The sequence below is a fragment of the Vigna unguiculata genome, chromosome 4 (assembly GCF_037176805.1).
Source record: "Vigna unguiculata cultivar grain cowpea cultivar isolate G323 ecotype 2 chromosome 4, ASM3717680v1, whole genome shotgun sequence".
Lineage (NCBI taxonomy): Eukaryota > Viridiplantae > Streptophyta > Magnoliopsida > Fabales > Fabaceae > Vigna > Vigna unguiculata.
This window is the reverse complement of record NC_140795.1, coordinates 12,688,011-12,710,611: the sequence shown is the minus strand read 5'-3', so window position 1 is coordinate 12,710,611 and position 22,601 is coordinate 12,688,011. Positions and strand designations below refer to the sequence as shown.

Sequence of the window (22,601 nt, the reverse complement as noted above, 5' to 3'; positions counted from 1 at the left end):
GGTATGTCCCACCAATTTTTCTGGTAGTTTTTTCATGATGTGCCAAAGGCACCAACACTGTCGTGTGTTGGGGAAGACAATTTCAATGGCATTTTGCATGGCCTTGCATTGATCAGTGACAATTACTTAAGGGGCTTTATTTCCCATGCATCGCAACCAACTTCGAAATAGCCACACAAATGTACAAGTGTCTTCAGCACATAAAAGCCCACACCCTAATATGATTGATTGACCATGATGATTAACACCCACAAATGGTGCAAAAGACATATCGTACTTATTATTTAAGCATGTGGTGTCGAAGGACACAATGTCACCAAAATCTGCATATGCAGCCCGACTCCTTCCATCTGCCCAAAATATATTGGTTATGTGATTATCTGCATTAACATCAATTTCAAAAAAAAGGTCTTTGTTCAACTCCCTCATACTGGAAAAGTGGTTTAATAAAGCATGTCCGTCACCTTCCTTCCCTAAAGCGCGTCGTTGTTGACCAATATAGTTTCTTGCGTCTCTTTCGACAAAATGTAAGTTCTCAAACCCCCTGCATCACACACCAAAGAATGAAAGCTCTTATGAATACGCACATCCGCTTCGTCATTTATGTCAAGGGTTCTTTTGGCTTGCATATTCAACTTCCTATTCCCACGAATTAGTCTGGACTTGGAAGGACTTACGTCATGATTGTGTTCATAGACCACACTGCTAATCATCCATTTATCTTCTTTTCTAACCACAATAATGCACACATGACATTGTTTTCTTTGTGTCGGTAGTGTCTTCATTTCAGGTGGTATGGAGGACACACACTTTCCCTCTCGCGAACACACTAATTTGAAGTAACATAAATGATTGTCATCGTCTTTTCTCGAAGTTTTGATTCTTGTCCCGAAACCACTTCTAATAGCATATTCTTTGTAAAATTTCTTGACGTCGTTAACACTATCAAAATACATTCCAACACACGGAGAAACGACATCCTCAGAGTGCTTTTCGTTGTCTTCCTTATGAATGCCTTCCTCGTGGAAGATAGTTCCACTATCTGTATCTTCTTCTAATAAATTGATGTCCTCCAAAACTATTGCGTTGTTTTCTTGTAAGTAATCCATCTACAAGTAATCCATACAACTCCCTTAGGTTCAAAAAAAATTAACACATACTCATCTAATTTCTAATGCAGCAACATACAGAGTAGGACAAAGTTACGTTTTATGGTCATTTTAGTAAGTTTCCTTTGAAAACCATACCACATGACCTTACTATAGAAAATATTAAATGCATTCATTTTTTGACAATGAAAAAATATATATTGAGTTTTAGGTTTTCTAGTTATGTATTCACCTTCAAACAGTACTTACCTCGATTCGTCGGACAGGTTTATACGAAACTTCTTTGTGCAGGTGCGAAATGTTAGGTTCAACATTTATTGCATTTTGCTATGGTTGGTTTCTCTTGCATTCAAACCAAATTTCTTTTGAAGAAGGAGGTTGGACGAAGTAAAAGCCATTTAATGATCTCTTTGTGTGATGGGTGAGAAGCAATGTAACAGGGCACACTCTTTCAAAGAAAGCAAAATGAGAAAGCTTTAAATTTGTCGTGTTGAAAAAGCAATTGAAGGGCATATTGGTCATTTGGGGTTATGTTTTAAAGTCTATAAAAGTTTGCTGATGTTACCAATCCTTCTACTTGAACTAAACATATGTAGGTGCATTCTTCAATTATCGCACACCACCTTGGTCATTATCTATGTTAAAATATCATTGTTATGACAAATAACTAATCTTGAAACAAATATATGTTTTCTTTATTTCATAGCATGTCTTCAAGTCACACAATATAATAATTTATGATATTAATAGGTTTTCAAGTATGACATAAGTCATCCCCAACTAAAGAAGAAGTTAAAACTTCTATGCTTGTGGTGCGACTTAACTATGTTGTCAAACAAAACGTGGAAGCCAATGCCCATGCACTAGTGCAGATTTGACATTTTACTTCGCCTTATAGGCCTCGGTTATAGCAGAACCGAAGCCTATAAGGAGGCGGTGGCATTTTTGCAATTTCGTCCAACTATATTGCCTCGGATGAATGCAAAACCGGTGCAGTAAGAGGTTTTAGGCCTCAGTTGCAAAAGAACCGAAGCCTATAAGGCAGCCCAGTAACCAAAATTTCAAAAATGTCATCAGCGTCAGCACTTTTGGCTTCGGGTGTTTCTGAACCGAGGCAATATGAAGAGGTTTTTGGCCTCGGTTAAAAAAGAACTGAGGCCTATAAGTCAGCCAGTAACCCTAATTTCAAAAATGTCACCTGCGCCGCCACATTTGGCTTCGGGTCTTTATTGACCGAGGCCATAAAAGGACTTTAGGCCTTGGTTATTAATTGAACCGAGGCAATATGAAGAGGTTTTTGGCCTCGGTTAAAAAAGAACTGAGGCCTATAAGTCAGCCAGTAACCCTAATTTCAAAAATGTCACCTGCGCCGCCACATTTGGCTTCGGGTCTTTATTGACCGAGGCCATAAAGGGACTTTAGGTCTCGGTTATTAATAGAACCGAGGCCATATGCCCTATTTAGGTTCCCAAATTTGCGACTTCGCATTGTTCACCTTCGTCCCTGAGCGAAAACTTTGCGCGCGGTGGAGGCATTCTCGTCTTCGTTTTCTCATGCGGTGGTGTTTGGTTCGTCATTGGCAAAGGAGGCATGCTCGCGGCTCACGACAAAGGCGTGATTTGGTGGTCACTCTCTTCCTTTGTCTGCGGTGGTGATGGTAGCACAGTGGTAGGGTTGCCCCCAACAGTGGCTTGAAGTTATGCTTCGAACGGCGGTGGAGGTGCTGGATCTCTAGATCTCTTGGCTCTACTGGTTCATGGTGGTTTGTCGTTGTTGCATTCAGACCATGCAATGGTAGCATGGGTTTAAGCGTCGCGGTGAGTTGCTCGTTCAGTGCTGGTGAAGGTCTGGCCGTGATAGCGTTTGCCGACGATCTTGGTGGCGAGGACGAGCGCAACAGTGCTAATGGTGGTGCGAGCGAAGTACCCCTATGGCTTCGGGTCCCAGGAAACCGAGGCAGAAAAGTACCCCCTATGGCTTCGGTTGACACCTGAGGCCAAAAACAACCCTTTTTTGCCTCACCCCAATATGCCTCGGTTCTGGAACCGGGGCAGAATATAAAAAACAACCAGGGCCAAAAGCCCTTACTGCACTAGTGATGACAGTATAAATTTCAATCCGAACGCAAATGACAACACAAATATGGAACCCAATTTGCAGCCCAACGTGCAGCCTACTAACATTGCTAATGTGGAGGATATACTACAGAGGATGGTTCCTTCATCCACCAATATTCCATGTTTTGAGGTTGGAGAGAACTCCAAAGTTCAATCTTCTGTTATGGATAATATATCACTAACGTAATTCATGACTGTTTAATGTCTTCAATTTTTATCCTATTTATTTTTAATTTGTGTTTCTGTTGTTAATTTTAATTTTCATGACATTACGTGTTTGGAAGGATCTACTAGATGTATGATATTAAACTTATTTTATGCACTTTGGTATCCATGTAATTCACTGTCAGTTCAACAACAAACGTTGGTGATCTTAGTCCACACCTCTTACAGTGCATTGATTTCAACTCAAGAAATATTATATGATTATCTATGTACTATTAACTGTTGACCACCGATAAAGATTTTGCACACCTTCAAAATTTTTAATGTATGAAAAATGTTTTAGTATGAACCCCACTTACAGTCAATCACATAAATTGAATAAAATATAATGTATTAAGTATTAAGTGGGAAAATTGTGGTACAAGTGGAACATAACATACATGCCAACACTCACAATAATAAATGTTTATCAATTAAGTATTAAGTGTTGGCCTACACTAAACATTTTGCATACCTTCCAAATTCGTGGTCTCTACTAACATATATTCTACGAATAAAAACCTTACCAAACTAGGTGTGTGATAATTGATAAAAAAGGAAAAACATCATAACTCTGATAATTTTAAATAATGACCATTTTGTTCACACTCATAATCTAAGGTATTTGGGTAAATGTGTCAATAAGTAGTCCATACTTAATGAAACATAACACCTTAATTGCGTATATGAAACATATTGAACATCAACAAACTTCTTATGGGATAATTCATCTACAACTCTGACATGATATTCTTCTTATCTGTATTCAAATTATATGATGACTCAAGAACTATTAAGTAGTGACCTGGTCCAAAAAAATTGCACATGTAAAAAAAATCTAGTATGAGATTAGAGTAAACTTTTCTGAAGAACATCAATTTTGGTATGGGCTATTTGGTTAGCAAGTTCTACATCACATATTATATATTAAATAGGTGTGTTATAATTGGTAAAACATGAAAGATATGATAACTCTCAGATTTTTAAATGTAGATCAATCATATATTAAGTGTTGACTTGTGAACAACATCTTGCACACAATTACTTATTTGCGATTTGTGTGGTAACCAATATTACTAAATTTCTGACCACATACATATTAACTGTTCACCTACTATAAACTTTATTTGCACTCAATGAAAATTAGGATGAACAACATTCAACTATAACTTCACATAAACCACTCAGAATTTCATAAATCAATTAGTAAGCCAAACAAAAAAATTGTCATAAATCACTTCCACAAAGTCTAAACATAAAAAATACCAAAGTTAGCAATATAAATCCTAACTACAACAAACATAAATTTTCTAAATCAACTACTTATGGCGCTTCCTCCTACTATATGTTGCAAAAGGAGTTCTTATTGCAAAACTCTTGACACGCATCCGAGGACCATCCCTTTGTTGCACATACATGTTGCTCTGTTTGGATTCTTGTGCTTCCTCATTTGGAAAATGTACTTCTTTGACATGACCCCTCTCACCAGAATCGCCAAATTCAATAAAGCCCTTGAGGTGGTTGGAATTAGGTGTATGCAAATCACCAACACTTGATTCACCCAACTCAGAAAACTTCAGTTTGCCCTCGTGCTGCTAGCATTGTTTCTTCCTCTCAATCATCATTGCATTCAAGTCTAAATGTTCTTTTTGCAATTCCCCTAGCACACTTTCTTGATGTTCAAGAGCTTTAATTAAGTCAACTATTTTACTACCCTTATTTCGACGTCCATATACCTCAAAACCTTCTTTAACGAAGGAATTGGTCAACTCTTCTGCAAAGGTAGCAACATCTGCAACAATTCACAACAACCATCAATAGGTATAGATGACACATTTCAAAAAAAAATTGTAAAAAAAAACCCCTAACTTACAGTGTTATTTGTCAAACTCCTTTTAATTACATTGTCCCCTGCTTTCATTTCCATCTAATGTAAGATTCTGGGAAACTTGGTCGTGCGCTGACAATCCTTTAAATTCAAAATCAAAAAATGGTCAAAAGACCATAACTGCCACAATTGTAATCAAAATCAGTCAAAACTCATAACAAAATATTTTAAAGTCATCAAATGAGTTTGAAATTAATTTAACATACACTACCTGTAACAAATAAACACATCCAGCTACATGGAAGTGTTTGGTACTTTATTTCTCCTTCAAGAACAATTTAGCTTCACAAATACTGCCAACCAAATACTCATACACCAATCGACCCCAATTAAATTTCCCAATACTACCAAGGTCATAAAAAATTTTAAACAAAATAGAAAAAACGGTTCCACTACAATTGGGTAACAAAAACTTAGAAATTGCTAACAAAACATAAAGCTTACCAAAATCCTCTAAACAAAGCTCTTTAATATGTTTTAAAATGTAGTCATATACCATTTCTATATGAACAAGTTTGACAACTCCAAATAAATTCTTTGAATCACTATTTAACCTTTCCTGGTTTAAATCAATGTTCTCACCAACCACCCTCAAACCTAGACCAAGACATACATCTAAATAGGTAAATCCAACAACTTCTGTACTCATGTGAAACCCCTCAACCTTTCCACCCACCTACTAATTAACGGACTCAAAAGATTCCTAGATATTTTCACAGACTCTTTCAACTCAACCATCCATCCAAATGGTGTTCCTCAAATAAATGACTTTTGTTCCTTTGTTAACTTCTTATTCAAAGTACCAATCAATTTTGTATGGCATGAATGCCTAAAACAAATCTGGAACAATAAAAAAAATACAGTTATGTCATTTTTATCATAACAAATTTCAAAATAAATTGAATTCCAAAATATATCATACCTTGTCGTCAACACTGAAATCACTTCCCTCATTGACTGCACTCATATTTATCACCTGAATACATAACCCAAGTAATCACAATGTCAGCACTCAGACTTACTTCAATGTAATTCTTCTCACTTTGAACAGGCCTATACAAACTGAGCAATATCCCTCTTCATTCCCTGCCACCACAAGGTCTCCTTAAGGTCCTGGTACATCTTAGTCATGTTGGGATGCAGACTAAGACGACTCTTGTGTCCTTCCTCTAGAATTAGCTTCTTCACCTCAACATCATCAGGCACGCACACTCTGCCCTAGAACCTCAATATGCCATCATCACCCAAAGCAAAGTCCCTAGCCTCATCTAACCCAGGCTCTTCTCTAACTGTGTTCAGACTTACATCCAACAACTGCCTTTCTCTGATTGAGTCCAAGAAGTCACTAGATATAGTCAGGGTGCTAAATCTAATGGACTCAGACCCAAACTCCACCTGTAGCTACATATATCGGAATTTCTCTAGTAGCTCCACTTCCTTAATCATGAGGTGTGCAGTATGCACCGTCTTCCTACTCAAGGCATCTGCTACCACATTTACCTTCCCCGGATGATACAAGAGTTCCAAATCGTAGTCCTTTCGAAATTTCATCCACCTTCTCTACCTCATGTTCAGCTCCTTCTGGTCAAACAAGTACTTAAGACTTTTGTGGTCGTTGAACACCCGAAACTGTGCACCATAAAGGTAGTGCCTCCATATTTTTAAGGCGAACACCATGGCTACCAACTCTAGGTCATGAGTGGGATAGTTTCTCTCATGAACCTTAAGTTGCCTTGAGGCATAGGCCACTGCCTTCTTTTCCTGCATTAACACACAGCCGAGCCCGAGATGGGACGCGTCACAGTAGACCTCAAAAGGCTTCCCCACATCAGGGATCACTAGTATCGGTGCGCTGGCCAATCTTCTCTTCAGCTCTTGGAAACTTTCCTCACACTTATTTGTTCAAGTGAAAGGTCAGTCCTTCCTTGTAAGTTGCGTCAGGGGCGCCATTATCTTGGAGAATCCCTCAATGAATCTCCTATAGTAGCCTACTAAACCTACGAAGCGCCTGATCTCTGTTGCTGACTTGGAACTTTCCCACTTAACCACTGCCTTGACCTTTGCCGAATCCAATGCAATACAATGCGCAGATATCACATGGCTCAGAAATTGCACCTCGTCCATCTAGAATGCACACTTAGATAACTTGGCATACAACTGTTTCTCCCTCAGAACACCAAGCACTAACCTTAGGTGCTCTGCATGCTCCTCCTGAGTCTTAGAATAGATAAGGATGTCATCAATGAAGACTACGACAAACTTATTTAGGAACGGTCTGAAAATCTGATTCATGTAGTCCATGAACACTGTCGGAGCATTGGTTACACCGAAGGGCATAACCACATACTTGTAGTGCCCATACCGGGACCTAAAGGCTGTCTTATGTACATCATCCGCCTTCACTAATATCTGATTGTATCCCGACCTCAGGTCGATCTTCGAGAACACGGATGACCCATGCAATTGATCCATCAAATCATCGATTCTCAGAAGGGGGTACTTGTTCTTGATGATCATCTTGTTCAGTTGCCTGTAGTCCACACACAGGTGTGAACTCCCATCCTTCTTCTTCACCAACAACACTGGTGCTCCCCAAGGCGAAGTACTAGGTCGGATGAACCGCTTCTCCATTAGTTCCTCAATCTGTTTCTTGAGTTCTACTAACTCCGCCAGAGCCATACGGTATGGAGAACTCCACCTCTCTGTGGGGAGGCAACCCTAACACCTCATATGGGAATACATCCTCAAATTCATGCGCGCCCTCTTGTAGTTCCTTCACAACCCCTTGAGATGTTAACAACTCAAGCTTCTTTGAGTTAGGGAAAAACAACTTCTTCTCTTGGCAATCTATAAGAATGCGATTGGTAGAGAGCCGATCCATCCCCAAGATCACCTTCAACTCCTGTAGAGGTAGGTAGATCAAATTCACCTTGTACCTGCGTCCCTCTACCTCCAATAGGCACCTGGCACACAAGGACGACGTCTTGACCAAACCTGATGCCGAAGTAGATACCGTAAGCTCACACTACACCTCGCACACCGACAGACCCAAATGTTCCACACAAGCATTTGACACAAAGGAGTGTGTCCCTTCAGTATCATACAACACACAACATCTCATCCCAGAAATCACACAATAACCCATAACAAGGTTACCTAAGCTTGCAGCCTCTGCTCCCGTCATAGCATAGACTCTGCCTGTGGCCTGAGGTCTGTTGCCTTTGTCCCTCTGTTGATGCTGGTGGGGAGTCTAAACTGGAGGGCGTGTCGCTGTCCTGACAATGGTGGGACAGTCCTTCCCGAAGTGGCCTTCCTTGCCACAGTTGTTGCATCAGCGGTAACCCTCCATACACGGGCAGGCGTTCCATAAGTGAGGGCCTCCATATATATAACACTGTACTCGGCCCTGCTGGAGAAGGAAACTGCTAGACCCTTGAGGCTGATGGTGAGGTCTGTCATATGGCCTCCTCAGCTCTTCATGTTTGGGTTTGGACCCAGATGGTCCACCAATCCTCTGTGGTTGTTGTGACTGCTATGGGCTCTGGCCTTATACCTCACGTTTCATCTTCTCCATCACTCCGGCCTTCTCCAGTAGAGCGGCAAAGTCCTTGATGGACAAAGGAGCCACCATCAAGCAGATATCACCGCGAAGACCATTCTCAAACTTGCGGCATCTCTATTCCTCGTCGAGTGGTAGAGTGCAGAAGCGGCTGAGGTGTTTGAACTTCTCAGCGTACTCGATCACCGATTTCCCTCCCTGAGTCAACTGGAAGAATTCTACCTCTTTGGCATACCTCACGCTGTTGGGGAAATACTCCGAGGGGAACTTCCCCCTAAAAGCCTCCCAAGTCACTAGCTCACCCCTCTCCTCCATGATGGATTTCATGCTAATCCACCAATGCTCTGCCTCTCCTGTAAGCATGTACACAAAAAAAGCTAGTCTGTTCTCCGTAGGGCACATCTTTGCGTCAAAGATTCTCTCAAGGTCCTTCAGCCACTGATATGTTGCATCAGGGCTGGCCTTCCCGTCGAAATTCAATGCGTGGTGCTTCAAAAAGTCCTCCAGGCTCCACTCCCTGATTGCAGGTCGTGGCTCAAGACCAAAGGCGGGTGCAGCAGTCCTGTTCTCCTCCAGCTGGCGAAGGGCCTCCATATGTTGCCGATGAGCATCCTCAGCGGCCACCCTTGCAGTCTTCATCTACTGCATCACCAACTGCTGCTGCTCAAGCGACGTCGCCTGTTGTTGCATAGATGCCTCATTTTGCTACATCATGGTTGTGCTTTGCTGAGTCATGGCCGATACCATCGCCTCTATTGCTCTGGAGATATCAAGTACGTCTCCCAGAGAGAATTGTTTAGTCCTATGAGGAGGTGCCATAGTTCATTGGCACACAGAAAATCACTTGGTTAGGCTTGATAAGGCAAGAATTTAACTAAGAACACTAAGAAGACAGAAAGAAAGCTAAGCGGACATCCAAGTCCACAGACCTAAGGAATGACCGCTCTGATACCATAAATGTAACGTCCTATTTAAATAAATAAAATTACTTCAATTACACGTCACACAATATAATGATGAGAGTAGAGATGCAGAGTAGGAACTCACTCCTTAAAGATATCGAAGAGTTATGCAGAGTAGGCACACCACGATGCTTGACCAAACAAAGTACGAGGTCTAAAATAATCAGAAACACAGTACAAATCAAAAAATACATGGGCCATGGCCTTAGCAAAAGACATAAAAAGAGAAACCCAAGTCCAATCGACTAAGCAGCGAAACCATCACCTCCCTGTTGACCACGTGTTTTCCTCCCATCTGCTCACATCAACAAGTTGACAATCATCGCAAAAGAGAGAACCACACAGCAGAACACACAACAAAACAGAAGGGTAAGCTAGAGCCAAAAAGATATTTTTATCATGCAATCAGATACACCTTTACAATCCAATACACATTTTTCAACACTCAATTTCGTCCGGGTAAATGCATTTGTTTGGTTAAAAATAATAATAATAATATAAATAATATATAATATAATAATAATAATAAATAATAAAATAAAATAAAAAAATATGTTTGGATTGATGGTAGGTTTTAACTTTAATTCTACCATGGGAAAAAAGAAAAAAAAAAGAAAAAAGAAAGAAACCAAGAGAAGGAGAATATCTAATTTATTATCACACTCTTTATGGGCCCAAATGTTTTACATATTTTCACTCCCACTGTTTGCTATTTACACTCTCCGCATGACATGACAGAAGAGGACGTTTCATAATTTTTATTTTTTAGAAAAGGGTATAATATTAGGAGCCATTTTTTTAATAATAATTTGAATAAATATCTTGTATTTACACTTATGTGTCTCTTTCCGTTGTCAGTCGGGGAAGGTATTATTTTAATCAGAAGCAAATATTCCCGATAATAATGCTTTTAGAGAATTGTATGATTTTAATATTTAGAAGAAAATGTTCCTGGTAATAATTAGAATCAATTATATGAATTATATGTTAGGATTTGATCACAATCTTTATGTGACAGAAAATATGATTCTAGTAATTATAGACAATATTTCATTAATAATTATAATCAATACGGTGGATATTATGCAATGATTTAATGGCTATAATATGTTTCATCAAGACCAATTCCTTCCGCATATATGTTATTATAATTAAAGACTAGGATCTCAATGGTACCACAAAGGGGCCTATATAAGCACACAATCTCTCTAATGCGAGATACAAAGGAAAAAAAATCGAAAACCTCCTCTCCTTTTTATCACAGAGCACACACACAAAAGGGGGTCATCTTAAGAGGTAAATTTTCTTTGCTCTTAATGCTTTTCATGATTCTCTTATAACATCAATGATTGTTTGAATTGTTGTATGATTAAATGTGTTCGGGTTCTCATGTTAAATGATTTTGGGTTTGTCGTTGATGTGCTCAACCTTTCTCTTTTCCTTTATTTTTATCTTAATAAATAAAAAGGTTTTTTTCGTAGGCTTTAATTCTCTCTAAACAAAAAATAATAAAATAATAAAAAAATTATATTACTTCTTTGATATAAGTATTGCATACCATGTCAAGTCTCGGACTTGCTTGGTAATCAAAACACTTCTTCGTAGGCTTTTTTTGTTCTTAAAAGGAAATTAATAACAATAAAAATATAAAATTATAAAATTATTTTTAATATCATGTCAAATCTCGGATTTGCTTGGTAACTAAATCTTTTATCATGTAGAATCTCAAGTTCTTTTGATATTAATAAAATATACATACACATAAAAATCTATAAAATTAAAAAAAAATAATATCAAACAACAAATATTTGTACAAAGAACTACGTTATCCCTGATTTTTCCAAATGGAAATACGTAGGAGCGAGGTACAATCCTCGTCGGGCCAAAAATATAAAAAAAATAATTTTGTTTTAATCTTTAATATTTTGTAAATGTTTTTATTTTGTTTGATTTTTTTGGGGAATAACAAATATTTTAAACATTAAATTCTATCTTGCACACTTAATTAAAGAAGGAACCGTCTTAAGACGGGCGTTGTGGGGTGCTAATACCTTCCCTACACGTAACCGACTCCCGAATCCAAATTTGGTTTCGAAGACCATTCTTTTTTAAGGTTTTTCTATAGTTTTCCATAATAAACTATGGTGGCGACTCCTTTATACTACTTAAGATTATTTTCGCCGTCCTGTCGCGATCTCGGTTGCAACAGATGGCGACTCCACTGGGGACGTTTTGGAGAGTCAATTCTATTAGTTGAGTGTGCAAAAGGTATGTTGTTTTTATATATTCGTTTTCCCCTTGTTTTTGTTTTTAATTGATGTATATTTATCTATCTTTATTTGTGTTGATGTCATCTTTATTTGCTTTGATGTCCTTATATGATTATATTGTTGAAATTATTTAACCCTAGGGTAGAAGACTTGCTATATCTTTGGGTAGTCTTAGGTTGCTCTCTTCACAAAGTACACATGGTAGGCTAGTGCATTCATTTTAATATTGAGGTCCTATACCCGGACCTGAGTTAGCCGTAAGGAGTGGAGGTCCAACGATTGTTATGCTAGATCTCAGATCTACTTTGCTATTGGGAAGACTTCATCTAGAGTTTGCTTCCTCTTGACATGCCATATCTGTTAGGTCGCCTATCGTTGTGGATTATGTCTTGAGGTTGACTTCAGCTCTAGAGGCTTGTGAGATAATTTAGAGCTATCCTTGGAAGAATCATATAAAAGCCCATAAACCAGAAAATAGATTTCCTCTACACCTTCTAGGACACAAAGGGAGCGTGCATTATTTCTTTATTTCTTAATCTTTTCATTTTTATAAAATTAAGTAGTTAATTTTCAACTGTGTCATATTTGCATCAACGTATAAATAAGGGCCTCTCGAGACGCATATATGCATTACATACATATCTTGTCTTCATTCATGCATGGTACCATGCATATAGTTTTAAGGTAAATAACATTTTTACATTCACTTGACACGTAGCATGGATCCATTTTGGATTCATGTCACAATGTATAATGCATAATATTCATCCCATTGTTTTTTCATGCCACCTTGCATAGTACATACATACATCAACTCACATGCATGTGTATAGGTAGTTTTCAAATTTGTAGCATCTTGCATTTCATAACACATAACATGCATCAACACCACATATCTTGAAAAAAGTTGCACTACAATAATTTTAAAAATTAATTGTTTCCCAATTTTTTTAAATTCATGGAATCCTGCGAGAAGTGAAAAAAATAGGAGAAAATAAATTGTTCTTTGGTCAAATCAGTTTGTTGAATAAATGGATAATTTTTATGAAAAGTGGCATGCTTTTGAAACTTTGATATAATTTTTGTACATGGAATTGCTAAAATTCACTTCCTTTCCCATCCCATTTCCCATCACCTTTCTCCAATAAATCTTTTCTTTGTATTCCATGGAGGATCATCATAAAGGGGCATGCGCCTTAAAATGAATTAAAATTGAAGTAAGTGTTTGAACACAACTAAAAAAAAAGAAAAAATTGAAGAAAAGTCTGCTAGACTGAAAACCCAAAAGGGCAGTCTAGGCAAAAAGTAAGACAACAAAAAAATAGAAAATAATACAAAAAGTAAGGGCAAAGTAGGGGCAACCTCTAATGTGATTGATTTTTTTTTTCCTTTTGGATTAAAGCTTTTGAAATTAAAACAATCATGAGTTGAAATGATGTGTGGCCATGTTTCTTTATCAAGAAAAGATGATATTACTCTGTTACCCATTTTGAGCCTATAAAAAAATTAAAATTTCTTTTTAATTACCTTGAACAAGGGTCACCTTTCCACTCAAGTTAACATGATATTTGCATCTATTTCATTTGACTTGTAATTCACCAATAAAAAATTAAAAAAGTTTGGAAAGACAAAAAAAAAATTAGTTATGCAAAAAAAAAAAGAGTAACAAGAGTTGGAAATTGAAAAAAAGTGGTGAACAAAGGTAGTTAAATGAATTTTAGGTGCAACCTTAGATAAAGACCCTTGTTTTAAATAACCTTTATACCATTATTTTGAGCCTTTACTATCCATTTTTTTTATATCCCTTAGCCTTGGCCACAATACAAGCCTAATAAAGTCCACACAAATCAATGATTGATTGTTGTTTTTCGAAAACTTTAATTCAGAGGAAAATATTTTGTCATGTTAAGAGGTTTGTCAAAAAAAAAAGAGATTGAAAAAGTGTTCAAAGATTTGCTTTCAAACACTAGGGCAATTTATTTTTGGTTGACATGTTTTCATAGAGATCAAAATTAGCCCGAGTAGTTAAGTTAAATCAAGGTCCTGCCTTCTCATTCTTTCATTCTTCATGTGTTTTCTATCATATTTTCTGCTTTGATCCAAAAATTTGATCTATCTTTCTCCTACCATTACTCATTATTCTCACCTTGAAATAAATTGGGGAGACATTTCACTTGTTGTTCCTACATTATAGTCGAATATCTTGAATTTGGACAGTTATTGACTTTGATTGTCAAGCTTACATTGGGGCAACTAGTATGAAGTCTCCAATTATTTTCAACATTCTCATGATATCAACAATTAGGGCAAGCTTAAACACATTTTGCACTCTGAGACCAATCTATACCCTCAAATTGAGGCAAATTTTGAAGTCTTCATCTTTTGTTATCAATAATTGGGATAAGCCTAAACACACCCCATGTCCTGAAGTTAACTCTTAACTATCAAATTGGGACAACCCCTTAGTCAATTACCTCATCTAATCCCTTCCAAGACCTTTGGCAATTTCATTTATGTCACTCAAATAGTGTTCAAAAAGCAATGATACAAAAAGAGTTTCTCAATAAACTGATCAGACCAAGGAATATTTTTCAAAGGAAAAAATCAAAACACAAGGATTCCATAAATCTAAAAACATCATAACATGTGCATCATAAACTAATATTGTTAGTGTTCAAAAAGAAAATCCACAAGTCATGCGAACATTATCATTCACCATGCATGGTCTAAATAAACATAACATCATTATCGCACATCATAATCAATGTTAAAAAAAATCATACATAGCATGTGTCAAAATTTTTATGCACATATAATGTAAATGTTAAAAAAAGTCATAATAAGCATCAACATACTCATGCATTCATAAAAAGAAAATTCATACAAGGTGTTAGCATCTGCATGCATTCATACACATGACATCAATTGTCAAACAAAAAATATCCAAACATGTGTTAGAAAAATTAGGTTCTATATAGTATTTGGTTCAAAAAGAAAAAAGTCACATACATGCCCACATATTCATGCATATATCATATTAGCATATTCATGCATACATAAATAATCTAAATGCTCAAAAAGAAAAATTCATAACATGTCTTAATCATCATGCATCACGTACATGCATCATAGTTCTTTTTCATGAAATGAAAAAAATTCTTATCACTCTTGCGAATTGAAACCATCTTCATTCATATGAGTGGTTGTCGAATCTTTCTTTCTAGAAGAAAAATGAAAAAAATAGTAATATGCATAATTTTAATCATCATGGTTCTTTTGTGTCTATCAAGGTTTCCACACCTTGCCAAGGTTCCCACACCTTGTTTCTATATGAGTTAAGGTTTCCACACCTTGTCAAGGTTCCCACACCTTGTTTCTATGAGTCAAGGTTCCACACCTTGCCAAGGTTTTAACACCTTGTTTCTATATAAGTCGAGGTTTCCACACCTTGCCAAGGTTCCCACACCTTGTTTCTATGTAAGTCAAGGTTTCCACACCTTGTCAAGGTTCCCACACCTTGTAGCTACGTTAGTCAAGGTTTCTACACCTTGCCAAGGTTTCTACACCTTGCTTCTAAGTCAGCCAAGGTTTCCGCACATTGCCAATGTTTCTACATATTGTTTCGTCTTCACACATTGTCATCGTTGTTTATACACTTTTTTATTTCCCAAACCAATTCATTTGAGTCATATATTTTGCTTCATGTATATAACTTGGGGTAATTTTTTGGGTTTTATATTATTTGTCCATCTAGAGATTCAAGTATACACTTATCACATGATTTGTCAAGAACATATATCAGTCTCTTTCATTCACAAAATTCAATTTGACTTTCACATGTAAAGTTCATATTAGGACCTTCTTTATCGAATGGTTACAAACTGTTTTGGTATCTCGGCTCTCTGCGAGGCAATGGTCGAGCCAAGTTTTCTTTTGGTATCTCGGCCCTCTGCGAGGCAATGGTCGAGCCTAGGTTTTCTTTTGGTATCTCGGCCCTCTGCGAGGCAATGGTCGAGCACATGTTTTCTTTTGGTATCTCGACCCTCTGTGAGGCAATGGTCGAGCCCATGTTTTCTTTTGGTATCTCGGCCCTCTACGAGGCAACGGTCGAGCCCAGGTTTTCTTTTGATATCTCGGCCCTCTACGAGGCAATGGTCGAGCCCGGGTTTTCTTTTGGTATCTCGGCCCTCTACGAGGCAATGGTCGAGCTCAGGTTTTCTTTTGGTATCTCGGCCCTCTGCAAGGCAACGGTCGAGCCCAGGTTTTCTTTTGGTATCTCGGGCCTCTACGAGGCAATGGTCGAGCCTAGGTTTTCTTTTTGTATCTCAGCCCTCTGCGAGGCAATGTCGAGCCCAGGTTTTCTTTTAGTATCTTGGCTCTGTAACATCCCTGCCGGATATTACGGGTTTTAAAAAATAATATAAAATAAGAAAATAAAATCACATTTATTATAAATCCATTTCCCAAAAAACGTGAGAATTTCAAAGAATTTATTTCATAATTAATATAACTCTAAGTTCAAATCTTCTCAAAATTTAATAAAATACCAAAATAGTGTCATAATAGATTACATCTTTATTCCAAAACCATAAATGATAAAGCTCTATAAAACTGTTCCCATGAGTTTTCCCCGCTCCGCTGCTAAGCCTCACCAGATCCACCTGCAACATCATCTGCTCCCGTGTACCACGTACACGATCATCACCAAACACAAGTAGATAAGGTGAGCTAACAAAATAAACATATATATATATATATATATATATGACACAAATATACCAATCACACAATCACACCAAAGGAATTCCATCCTTTGATATCACATCACATGACCACCACCATGTTATTCATTTTCTACATCTTCTAGTGGGTACCTCAAGGTGTCTTGCTGCCATATCTATCGACCACAACTGATAAAGCACGTGCGGGTAACCATGCTACGAATCATACACCGTAACGCCAAGTGGAGTTCCCATATACGAACATAATTTCCAAGACTACCAAACTCGTCAGTCAACTACTGAGGAGGGCAAGCTATCTGGACCCATCCGTACTGGCCACAACCAGCACACTCACACCGGCAACACTCGCCAACCCGAGCTCAACTCAAGGGTTCCTCGTGTTCATCCGCCATCCCGAGCTCAACTCGAGGAATGCCACATGTTTAACCCCTATCCCGAGCTCAACTCAAGGGATACGTTCCGAGCTCAACTCAAGGAACACCAGCAAGCCGACCTTTAAGATATCCTAGAAGCCTTGTAGATCACGCACATCATAGCAAGCATAAGACCAATCTGCTACACCAAAATGGCATGGCGGGGGACACGAACCGCTAGGCGCTACCGCTTCCAGATTGCCTGGCGGGGGACACGTAACGCCAGTCGCTACACTAGTACTTGCACATTACTGGCTTTAGTTCAGGTTCAAGCATACTTCACACAGGTTCCTCTCATTTGCTCTCATTCTAGAGTACCCCTAATGAAAAGCATTGCCATCTATAATATTCTAGGCCTTATAGCATATCACATGTGCATTCATCCCCTAGTTGTATAGACCATCCCAAGCATGCTCAAACAAAATAAGCAGCGACCTTCTAACAATTTTAAGCACATGATCTTATGCACCGATGCAATTTAATATTGACACACATGCCTTCACCAAAACAATTCTCCACATGTGACTAACCCAAAGGAACATTCAAATTGATAAAGACTTACCACATAACCCAATTATGCTTCATTAGAAGTTACTTGAACTAATCAAGGGCTTATTCATGTATTTTACACACTCCAAAATCAACAATATTAAGTAATGTATATCTCTAGCTACTGACCTCCAAATCAATTCTCCACCGTTCAAAGTGAAGAACCACATGTTATGGACCACCTGTCAACATTTCACCTAAATCAGACGGTTAACGAACCGGGAAATGTAGTTTTATGAAAACTGCGCGAACTAGAAAAATTGGTGGTGCCTAGTGCCAAAAATCAGACGACTGGCGCCCGGCGGGACTAAACTACCGCCCGACGGTTACTGTTGCGCGAAAAGTAAAAAAACAACGTTTTTCGTGAATCAACACACCACGCACCTCTGGTGTGGCGCCTGGTGTCAGGCGGTTCCTGCAGTTTCAGGAACCCAGCAACCCTTCCCTTATGCCTACGAACCTCAACCAGCCCAACCATCCCGATTTCCTTCAGTTTCGACTCAATACTCACCACTCAAAGGTTTAGGATCATAATTTATCCAATAAGTTTGTAGTTTATTACGCAATTTGTTATACAATTTCCGAAAACCCCAATTCTTCCACCCTAACATTCATTCATAGCCAATCTCATTTGATTCCTTCGCACTACCATGACTTTTCACAATTAATCCCTTCCTTTTGGTCCAAATGTTGTTAAAATTCCTTTTCCACCGAACCAAAGCAACCCAGAACATGCAGAACCCGAAAATCGAATCAAAATGAAAAGCATCGCCTGGCGGGTGTTCTTCACTGCCAGGCAGTTCATGATCAACCCAAAAAATTGGGTGGTGGGGCTTGCGTCGCCTAACGGTACTAAGCTCACTGCCAAGCGGTTCCTATTAGGAACCCAGAAAAAATAGGCAAAATGCATGTGTTGCCTGGCGGTAGTTCATCACCCGCCAGGCAGTTTCTGGAAAAATTCCCAGAAACGCGAAATTCAACAAAAATGGACATTGATCATGCAATAACATGCGATACAACATACATTTAATTATTAACCAATTAAAATGACGTTAATCAGCTCCCCTAACCTGGTTCCCTTGGCTTAATTTTGGAATTTTTGTGAATTCTCTCTTGATCCTCAATGATCTCCCTTTGGCTTTCTCTTCCAATTCAGCTTCAAAGCTTCACTCTAACCTTACTACTCTCAAAATTCGTGTTCTGTTTTCTGAGTACACTCACAGCTTGCCAAAACCCTTCTTCTTACCTCACATTGGCCTTTTAAAGGTGCCTTAAAGCTAGATAATTACGAAAAACGAATTTAAGGTTTAATGGCAATGTTTATTATCATTCATTGATTCTTTATGGTCCGTTTTTCAGCCTCCCTTGGCTGCCCATGCATCTAGGTTTCCCTTAACCCTTCAAATTCAAGCCAAAACCCAAAATAGCAAAAATAAAGTTTAATTTGGTTTCTCCAAAGCTTGAACCCATAACCATACAAATGCCAAATCAATGTTCAACCATTTAACCAATTCATGTTTCATGATGACTTATATAATTAAATGATTATATCATTTCATAATCATGCTCAACATATATTTAAAAAAATAAAAACAAATAAATAACACACAATTGACATACTTAGGACTCGAACCCAAGTCCTCTCACTAATTGAGCTAGTACTTTTCCACGTGATAGCAATCCACATTAAATGCCTTAAAGGCTCATAGTACCCGAATTTATTAAATAATTATTTAATTAATTATTCAAATTTCTCGGGTCTTACAGGCCCTCTACGAGGCAATGGTCGAGCCCAGGTTTTCTTTTGGTATCTCGGCCCTCTACGAGGCAATGGTCGAGCCCAGGTTTTATTTTGGTATCTTGGCCCTCTACGAGGCAATGGTCGAGTTTAGGTTTTCTTTTGGTATCTCGGCCCTCTACGAGGCAATGGTCGAGCCCAGATTTTCTTTTGGTATCTTGGCCCTCTTCGAGGCAATGGTCGAGCCCATGTTTTCTTTTGGTATCTCAGCCCTCTGCGAGGCAATGGTCGAGACTATGTTTTCTTTTGGTATGTTGGCCCTCTTCGAGGCAATGGTCGAGTTCTCTTTTTTTTTTCATTTTTGAAACCCGAACAAAAATAGTGTTTTTTATCTTTACTTATCTTTTACTACGATAATATGGAAATTTCACTTTCATATTATCTAGTCAAATCTAAGTAAAGAGGGACAGCTGTCAACACCCAATTTCGTCCAAGTAAATGCATTTGTTTGGTTAAAAATAATAATAATATAAATAATATATAATATAATAATACTAATAATAATAAATAATAAAATAAAATAAAAAAATATGTTTGGATTGATGGTAGGTTTTAACTTTAATTCTACCACGAGAAAAAAGAAAAAAAAAGAAAAAAGAAAGAAACCAAGAGAAGGAGAATCTAATTTATTATCACACTCTTTTATGGGCCCAAATCTTTTACATATTTTCACCCCCACTGTTTGCTATTTACACTGATGTGACCCCAACAAGCCCAAGTCAATTGCATCAACAAGCCCAAGCCCACATCAAGGCCCAATCACTAGAAGCATGATGAGAAAGATTCACATGGGCCTCTCACAAGATGATCAAGTCAATCATGGGCTTTTTACATTATTCACATGGGCTAAAGAAATCTCTAAAATATGAGATTATGCATGAAGGAAGTAGTATAGATTTAAATTGGGCCATTGTTTAGGCCTTGTTTTTCTAGAATAATAAGTCAAACATTGTGTAGTTAAATTGATAAAATTGGGCTTGACTAAGCCCAATAGGAGATTTGGCCATGAGCTACCAAAGGTCAAAGGTGGACTAAGTGGAAGTCAACATTCCTTCCTACACCTCATGGATTATGCATACCATGGAGCCAAGTCCACACTCCACCCATGTGCCTCCTTCATCCAAGGGCTAAGAGAGTGTCTTCTTTTCCAAGTCTTCATCCAAAGGCTAGGAAGATGCCTCCTTCTCCAAGCCACCATCCAAAGGTGATGATTAAAGCTTCTCCTCCAAGTTTGATCTAAGGGCCAAGAATTAGTCTAGCTTTTAGGCTCACATATAAAAGCCAAAAGTAGACCATTTGTACATTTTAACTCTTGAAATTTCTAATAGAATGTTTGTGTTGAGATCACTCCACTCTTCTATTATTTTGAGAGCACACATGGCTAACCTTCCCCTTCATCTCCTCTAGCCACCTTCCATACCATAGCTTCACTTCTACTCTTCATCTTCATCAAAAACCTCCATTGCCTAGAGCAACTTTTCTCTAATTCTCCAAATTTCGCTGCACTTCATCTTCTCCTCATCATTCTCCATGGATTTCCTTCCTCTCCTACTCCAAGGACGTCCATCAATTGGTATCTAGAGCCATCCAAGCCTTTGGTGCATCCATCCTCCTGGTTTGGGTAAGGTTCTTGGTCCATACTTGTCTCTTGTTTCAATTTTCGTTTTGTCTCTCTTCTCCACTGTTTTCTTCACTTTTGCTACTGCTTTTTTCATGTTTTTTATGCTCTCCACCGTTTGACATTGAGGCTACATAAATCTCCATTGATTCATCTTGTAGTACTCCTTGCTTCATTGGTGCAAATTTGTTTTAGGTTCCATTTTCGTTTTCCAGCACTTGTTCTTTTCTTCCTTGCTGTTTTTCTTCATTTTAATCGGTGCATCTTTCAATTTTCAGTTCCTTATATTGTGTTTTGTCTTAAGTCATGTTTTAGCACTTTAATTCATCTTAATTTTCGTTCATATGGTTGAATTCTGCACTTGCTTGATGAGAACCAAGTCCTACATCACACAAAATGAGCTATGAACTTCAAGTGATGCTTGTGGATGTGTAAGGCAATGGTCTCACTGTTTTTCGTCCATTTCACCGATTGGATTGTGCTTTTGAGTGTTTAAGATGTTCTTCTATGATTCATACTTGATTTTAGATCATAATCAAGTTCATTCATCTTGAATTTTCATAGAACATCTTACAATTTTCGTGAGCAATTCTGCTCCAGTCTGTTTTTCCAGATTTCACTGCACGCACACCTACTGTTTGAGATTTTTCATGACTTACTGCCTGGTCCAAATTTTAATCTGAATTTTTCCGCATTTAGCTAACATCCAGATGAAACATACAAAAAAAGAATCATTAAAAAATGTTGAGTACAAAAAATATGAAAAATCGGCGAAGTTGAGGAAAATTTTCACGTTTTCTGGCGCAGTGGTCTCGGGAATTTTATGTTTTACTGCTGTTTTGTGCGATTTGTGGTGCTTTTAAGTGCTCTTTGTTATTCTAATTGATTCCTTGATTGTGTACTCTATATTGGCTTGAGTTTGACTTCAATAGAAGTGGAATTTATTCCCTCAATTTGGCACAAAATTGCAATGAGTACAGTGGCTGTTTTTGAGCACTTTTTCTTCACTATTTTCAGTTTTTTTTCATCTATTCTAGTGCATTTCTAGGTTCCTTTTTGTGGTGCTTGCCTTTCTTTCCAGCCTTTAATTTCTTGCTTGTCACTTCTTGAATCTCCTTCTAGTCATGTTTCATTTCAATTCTCTTTTGGTTTAACATTTCTAATTAGCTTTTCTTGCTTTCTCCTTTGTTTGGGTTCATATACTTGACTCTTGGTTATTGGTTGTGATTGATGATGCTATGAAGTTTAGAATGTTTTATATGATTTGGTAGCATCTTAAGAAACCTTTTGTAAGAAACAATGCAACAATGCAACTCCAAATGTGCTGCCAAATGTGCTGCCAATTTGCACAAAATTAAGAGCCAAGAGCTTG

General features: G+C 37.9%; 1 protein-coding gene across 1 annotated transcript; it reads right to left on the bottom strand.

The window, feature by feature from the left end:
- Window positions 1-473: 473 nt before the first annotated feature.
- LOC146886810 (protein FAR1-RELATED SEQUENCE 5-like) lies at window positions 474-1,109 on the bottom strand. Its single transcript, XM_085671882.1, has one exon. The coding sequence runs from the start codon at window positions 1,107-1,109 to the stop codon at window positions 474-476; it is 636 nt and encodes a 211-aa protein (XP_085528008.1).
- Between the last annotated feature and the right edge of the window lie 21,492 nt (window positions 1,110-22,601).